Here is a 7,500-nt window from a genome sequence, read left to right on the forward strand (position 1 = left end):
TTTACCCAAGGGAGCTCAGTATCAGAGTTCTCAGCCCTGATGATGCAAACTGCAACGTTTGCGAAACGTCGGCATATCGCTGATTCAAGACACGGCTCCATTCCGGAAGCTATACCTAGACATTGTATCAATGGCCGTGAAAGCCTCAAATCTAGTACTTATAGAAGGCTTTGTGAAACCAATGCGTTAGAGTGAAGAAGTATTGAATAGTGGTTTGATTATTTCTGTGGGCAAAAGAAAAAAAATAAGGAAAGAAAAAATAAGGAAGATATAAGCGTTTGTTCTTAGAACCTCTTGGCTTTGACGAGATGTATTATTGCTGACAGCAGAGAATTCTCTTTTTTTTCAGCTGAAGAATTAGAACAGACTTAGAATATAAATTAACATAGGTTAACCTAATCTTGTTTCTGGACAACTACAAACGAAAATTCACTACAAACCTCTACGAATTATTTGGCTTCGATATAGTCGGTTTAGAGAACAGCACTTCACGAGGGGATGAAAATACGGCATCCTTAAATATTGAATTGGCCGTCATTTTGTTTCTCGATAACTACAAACGAAAATTCTTTCACTACAAACCTTTACGAATTATTTGGCGTCGATATAGTCGGTTTAGAGAACAATCCCTCACGAGGGGGTGGAAATACGGCACCTTTAAATATTAAATTGGCCGCCATTTTGTTTCTGGACAACTACAAAATTCCTTCACTGTAAACCTCTACGAATTATTTGGCGTCGATTAAGTCATTTATTAAGTCAGCCTTCCATTTTAGAAGGCGGACGATTTTTTCACCTCCCTCCCCCCTTAACTTTTTTGTTTTTTTACTACAAACGTAAAGTCTTTTACTACATATTTCTACAAACGATTTGGCATATACTTTAGCACCAATTTGGCATTTACTTTAGCACCAACTAGCGCTTACCCAATCTCTCCAATTTTATGCAAAAAAAATTTTTTTATTAAAAGTCGGGGGCTAACTTTACAGAGGTGTTAACCTATACAGTCTTATTCAATAAACTTTCGCTAAGAATGTGTACAAGACTATCCCCCTCCCTCCTTTTTGTTTTTGAACATAAGAATCTATCAGTTTTATTGTTGGATAAGTTCACTTGAGCAGCTACTCAACTGAAAATTGTCGCACACTTTTCTAGAATAATTGTTTCTCTCTCTATTCCAAGATATACTAAATCGTCAACATTATTCATAGCCACATTAAATTCTCTACAGTAAATAAATAATAGTATATTATTTAACTCTTACTTCATATATTCTTCATAGCTAAGACAAATAAATGAATACAAACTTTCCCGGATTCTCCGAAATCAGATTCTTTCTTGAATCAGGTTCTCTCTTGAATTTTTTGAATGATTTCCGGAATACTGCTATTTTGAGGTTATGAAAGTCTTACCGACGTATCTAACTTACTTTAGCATCAACTAGCGCTTACCCAATCTCTCCAATCTCTCCAATAAATGGTCGAGGACGCCCGAGTTAAGTTCTCATACGCCAGTCTACGGTACTTAATAATATAAGAAATATAATTAAAAGTGTGGTGAGTATTGGCACAATGTCAGTTTCAAGTAAATATATGTTCCTTGGAAATAGTTCCAAAGTATTTCCCAAAAGAAATCACAAAAATTACGTCTGAGGAAACCCAAACATGTCTTCACGTTACGGTAGCTAGGTCGGAACTTCTAGCTCTTATCTCTGAATTCTAATATAGCAAGAATTTTAAATTCAATTTTGTCCGGATTCTAACGGTATACCGTGTACAGATATAATAAATAGTTTCTATTATTAATTTTGTTTACTTGAAAAGCAGTTCTGAGATGTAAAATGCTTCGAACAAACGCGCATAAATTGTGTGAAGTCGGTTTACTTATTTTCAAACCAGTTTCTCAATCTTTTTAAATTATAAAATTATTATAAGTTTTATATTATGGCACACAACAAAAATTAGTAACATGTTTTTTACATTATTTGTGTTCCATTGTTTATTAATTTTGATGGGTTATCATATGCAAGACTATTTTGACTGATTTATGCTACTTCTATTTACGCCGCTAGGCGCACTGAAGAACTTTTGCGTCGCAAATTGGATTTGATTCGATTTGAATTTGAATTTAAGTTGTATATCTCTAGTCCCAAGGATACCCTGTCCAACGCATTGGACGTGGATTGATCATGATATCTCGTAAATGTAAGATTAAAAATCGATCGAATCAGCGTCGCTGATTTATTGATTAGTATTGAGATGTGAACGCGAAACATGACACGATGTATGGCGCAAGTTGCGCAACACCTGTGTCTTGTGTGATGCATTCAATACTATTGCTATATTTATGTATTGATATTAACATGATATTACGTGATACTTTCGTCATAAATCGCGGGACAGTGAAATCCTAGCCGTTCCAAGTAGTTATTGATAGATAATTAATAATTCAGATAATTCATAATTAGTCTATTTTATAATAATTAATATTCTCTCGCGCTCAAAATATTTCAGGTTACTCCCACTACTCAAGCCACGACAAAGTATCCGTATTCGACAATGAGGCCGCGAAGACCCAACTGTTCGGCGCCCGCTATAGAACAGTTCCCGCGACCGTTGATGGGTCCCGAGGCTAGAAAACACGGTGGACTCATAATACATATTCTAGTTGCAATCTACACGTTCCTGGGCCTTGCTATCGTATGCGACGATTATTTCGTCTCGAGTCTGGACAGAATTTGTGAAGGTGAGGAATTAATCTATTATAGCCCATTGTAACTCAGCAGAGATATTATGTAAGTAACATATGGAATCTTATATAAGTAACATATGGAATCTTATAGTATCGTAAAAAGAAAAATTTTTAAATAAAATAGTTGAAAAAATTATTTATTTACAACAAAATTGTTTAAATAATTACGTTTCAAAATAATTGTTTGTAAAATCTGACAGCGCCATTCGATTCTACGTAAAAAATCACTACGAAAACATGTATATGTGTGCCAACTGACCTCTGTTATAGAAAAATAATTATTCTTTTGATTTATATGATTACATCTCTCACGGTTCATTGCTAACTCAGCAGAAACATTATGTAAATAACATATGAAACATATAAGAATTTCTGAATAAACTAGTTGAAAAAATTATTTGTTTGTAACAAAATTGTTTAAATAATTACGTTGCAACATGATTTTTCGTAAAATTTAACAGCGCCATTCGTTTCTACGGAAAAAATCACTACGAAAACATATATTAAAAATCATTTTGCAACGTAATTATTTAAACAATTTTGTTATAAACAAATAATTTATTCAACTTTTTTATTCAGAAATTCTTTTTACGATACTATATTATATATATAAGTTTCTTATTTTTATTATATATATATTTTATTATATATATATGTTACTTACATAATATCTCTGCTGAGTTAGCAATGGACCGTGAGAGGCAATTATATAAAATGAATTATTTTTCTATAACAGAAGTCAGTTAGCACACATGTAATACATGTTTTATGACCTATAATGGGTTAATCTAGTGAGCAGTCTAGTAGAACACTATTGCAATGATATTCAATTGATGTATTAGTTTTTTTAATATGTTCTTAACGTTGTATTAACATGATCGCGATTAATAATTTCACCACTTTAATATATTCTTGGAATATTTTTAAATATTTGAAAGAATCATTTTTTCTTGTGATAATTTTGAAATATTTAAAAAATATTATGTGAAAAAAAACATTCACACAAGAAACACACATGAATTAATATCTTAAAAGTTGATCTAGTGCTCTTTTTTACTACAAATATGTGTGCAAACACATATTCTTAGCTTCTCTTTTTCTCAGATGTAAACAATCTTATGTGAAGATTTTGCGCAAGAAGATAGTATTTCCTCCTACAAACTAATCTGCCATAATACCCGTTATTAAGAGATAATGATATGGATTATTTCAACATGTTTAATTAGTTTTTTTATTTACTAAAAACTGAGATCGCTGTCTTTGCTTTTATATTTATGACACACTCAATATACTCGAACTTATCGTAAAATGTGTATATGTGTGTGTATGTTACATCACAGACATTAATTTTCTTCCTTTCAGAGTTGCGATTGTCACCTGATGTTGCCGGAGCCACTTTCATGGCGGCCGGCTCTTCCGCGCCTGAACTGGCGACGGTGATCATCGGCGTGTTTTTCGCCAAAGATGACATCGGAGTAAGTACAATCGCGGTTTTAATCGAGTCGCACGCTTTGCTGCGTTCGTTAATCTGCATTATCATGAAACAAAATTACTAACGTATTACGTGATGCGTGAGCAAATTATTCGTTTTTACTTGCGAACATTTATCATTATTGCATTTCCGGATCTAGTTTTCGATCGAAAATAAGTCAGACGTTATTATATGCTCTCTAAATTTCGAGTGAAATTTCACTCGAAAAGTAAACCCAGATAGTATCAAATATACTGAAATAAACCTGGATGTACTCAAGATGATCTTAAGACGTTTTATGTTGTCTAGGGAGTGATGGCCAAGTCATTCAAACTCAAATAATTTTTCATTTAAAGTAAATTCTCCACTATGAGCTGTTGAGTGAAAAATTTCACTTGAAATTGAATCTGATATATTCTACTCACAATAACATGATTAATTTTGCGCAAGAAGATAGTGTTTCATCCTACAAACTGATCTGCCATAATACCCGTTATTAAGAGATGGTGATACGGATTATTTCAATGTGTTTAATTCGTTTTATTTATTTTTTTTTTTACTGAAAACTGAGATCGTTGTCTTTAACTATGTCACAGTAACAAATTCACTTTAATCAATTGAAATATTTACTCGTATAAAATTAGGATCCTCAAACTATATAAGGAAAATATTATAGTAAAAATTACACTAGAATTATATATATTTTTATGTTGTTCTTAAAGCTATATATAATGTAATTCTACTATAAATTACAATGGAAATAGTATGTGACGAATTATTTAAATACACGATATAAAAAATGTTTAAGTAATTACAATAATTTTATTATAAAAAGTCAAAACATACATAACATTTTTTAAACAAATATGTAGTAATTTTGTTGGTAATTTCTGTATGGTCCAAGATTGCAAAAATTTTGTTGAAATTTTTACTACAATATTTTCTCTAAGGCAAAACATTTACTTTTACGGCAGTATTTTCATTATTTCTGCTTCGAGCTTCACTCATTTCGAGATTTCCAAGAAATTTAAGTAGAAAGTTCACGTTGATAATTGCTATTAGAAAGATCCAATAAATATGTTTATTTTTCGTTCATTCTAGGTGAGCGGCGTTATCGGTAGCGCTGTTTTCAACATAATGTTTGTTATATCGATTTGTGGGCTATGTACCGCGACAGCCTCCAAATTGAATTGGTGGCCCCTTTGCCGAGATTGTTTCTTCTACGCTGTCTCAATTCTGGTGATGCTCGGCACGATCTATGACGACTCTATTTCTTGGTGAGTGTCCTATCGATATTTTAATTTTTTTTATCCGATCACTATTGTCTATTGCCTTTTCCACGAGACCAGTCAAATAAAATTAAGAATGTATAATTAAAAGTTATAATTTTTTGCAGGCTTGAGTCTCTATTTATGTTAATAATGTATGCGGTATACTGCGTAGCGCTCTCTTTCAACGCTAAATTAGAACGTTGGGCGAAGTCGTACAACATTCCGTTCCTGCCAAAAGATGACGAACCAGCCGAAGAGAGTGCTTTGGTGAGTTACAGGTCTTTGCAGGAAGATCGATTATCTTACACAGGTCCGAATTCACCGGTCACTGAGCAAGTGAAGAATCAGGAAGGTAATTCACTATTTCTTTTGTGTATCATTCGAATATTCTCAAAAAGAGTCTAATAGCGTTTCTTCTATTTTCTCTCTTTTCTTTTTCTAGGAAACGGTGTTCAGGAAACGATCGAGCAGCAGCCGACACAACAGCCAGCAAAACAGCCTGAATATTATAAAGCGAAAGAACCTGATCCTAACGAAGTATCGCCTCTTGTGATGCCGACGGACGGTAACAAATGGACTTTGCTCACTTGGGGCCTCGTCTTTCCTATTCATTTCATGTGCCGTGCAACGATGCCGGATTGCCGGCAAGAGAAATGGCGAAGTTGGTACCCTTTCACCTTTTGCATATCGATGATCTGGATCAGCTTTTACAGCTACATAATGGTGTGGATGATCACGATTATTGGTAACGTATATCCAACTAAATTAATAGCTCCATTGAATTGACCTGTATTTTGACAAAATAACAATTTTACAGGGAGTACTCTGGGTATTCCCGATACCGTAATGGGGTTGACTTTCGTAGCCGCTGGTGTGAGCGTACCGGATGCTCTTTCTTCGTTAGCAGTAATAAAAGAGGGTCTCGGCGATATGGCGGTTAGTAATGCTGTAGGCAGTAACGTTTTCGACATTTTAGTATGCCTCGGCCTCCCGTGGTTCATTCAAACGGCCATGATACAGCCTGGCTCGCATGTAAACGTTACCAGCAGAGGTGTGTGAACATACTGATCTAGTTACATACGTTATTCGCGATACGTACGCTTACATGTGTAATTTGACATTGTTTACACGTCTTTTATTCTCATTAGGTTTGACGTATTCCACTGTTTCCTTGCTATCGACGGTAATATTCCTAGTATTGGCGACGCATCTGAACGGGTGGAAATTGGACAGACGGTACGGTGTAGTCCTGATGGTCTGGTACTTGATATTCATCGTGTTTGCCTCGCTTTATGAGCTCAATGTCTTCGGCGACATGAATCCTCCAGTATGTTCCAGCAAATTCTAATACGACTCTGTTCGTTTTGCTTTGCTCAAACGTGGAACGATCGGAGCAAAGAGTACGATTTCGGAACCAGAATTGCCTCGCCCGATTGGATCACGAACAATGACATGCGATCGTAGTTCGTCGTAAACGCTCAGCGACTTCGTTCGATCATCCCTATACCCCTTTCTCCTTTTTACTCGATGACGAAGGTAACGAGAGAGTAAGACTTAGAAGCTAGCTGCATGTCGGAACAAGTACGATTTTAGCTTGCTGTGGAATTGATCGGCCATTGTTCAAAGCTTTAGGTAAGAACAAAAAGCTTATCTCTGAGCTTTTTTTCTTTCTAGTTTGTCGCATAGAATCCAGACAATACGTGCTCACGTATGAGTACACAGGCATTGTATCCTATTGGTGCTAACGAAAGAGACCAACGAGTATTTTGCTTGCTTCCATTCGTGTACGAGTCCAATCGACACAAATTACAAACGTTTATCGTAATCGAGTCATGAAAGTACGGAAATGGTGAAAGTTTTTGGGATTATTTTTGAGATTATTAAATCGATAGAACTTCTCAGACAGACAATTCGACTGTCAGTATTAAAGTGTGATTATTATTTAATACAAATCTATGTATTGGCAACACTTGTTTAAATAAGAGATGAACGTTAGCATACGGACTC

General features: G+C 34.7%; 1 protein-coding gene across 1 annotated transcript in view; it reads left to right on the plus strand.

The window, feature by feature from the left end:
* LOC116846195 (probable sodium/potassium/calcium exchanger CG1090) overlaps positions 1 to 7,500 on the plus strand; it is a 187,487-nt gene that overhangs the window by 179,454 nt on the left and 533 nt on the right. Inside the window, exons 4-10 of the mRNA XM_032819733.1 lie at positions 2,514 to 2,745; positions 4,114 to 4,226; positions 5,324 to 5,499; positions 5,619 to 5,845; positions 5,936 to 6,238; positions 6,311 to 6,544; positions 6,642 to 7,500. The exon at positions 6,642 to 7,500 is cut by the window's right edge and continues 533 nt beyond it. Of these exons, the coding sequence (XP_032675624.1) occupies positions 2,514 to 2,745; positions 4,114 to 4,226; positions 5,324 to 5,499; positions 5,619 to 5,845; positions 5,936 to 6,238; positions 6,311 to 6,544; positions 6,642 to 6,841 (1,485 nt within the window). The 3' untranslated portion in view covers positions 6,842 to 7,500. The remainder of the gene's footprint in view (positions 1 to 2,513; positions 2,746 to 4,113; positions 4,227 to 5,323; positions 5,500 to 5,618; positions 5,846 to 5,935; positions 6,239 to 6,310; positions 6,545 to 6,641) is intronic.

This window comes from Odontomachus brunneus, unplaced genomic scaffold (genome assembly GCF_010583005.1).
Source record: "Odontomachus brunneus isolate Ranch 3 - 2012 unplaced genomic scaffold, Obru_v1 Obru_scaffold_061, whole genome shotgun sequence".
In the NCBI taxonomy this organism is placed as follows: domain Eukaryota; kingdom Metazoa; phylum Arthropoda; class Insecta; order Hymenoptera; family Formicidae; genus Odontomachus; species Odontomachus brunneus.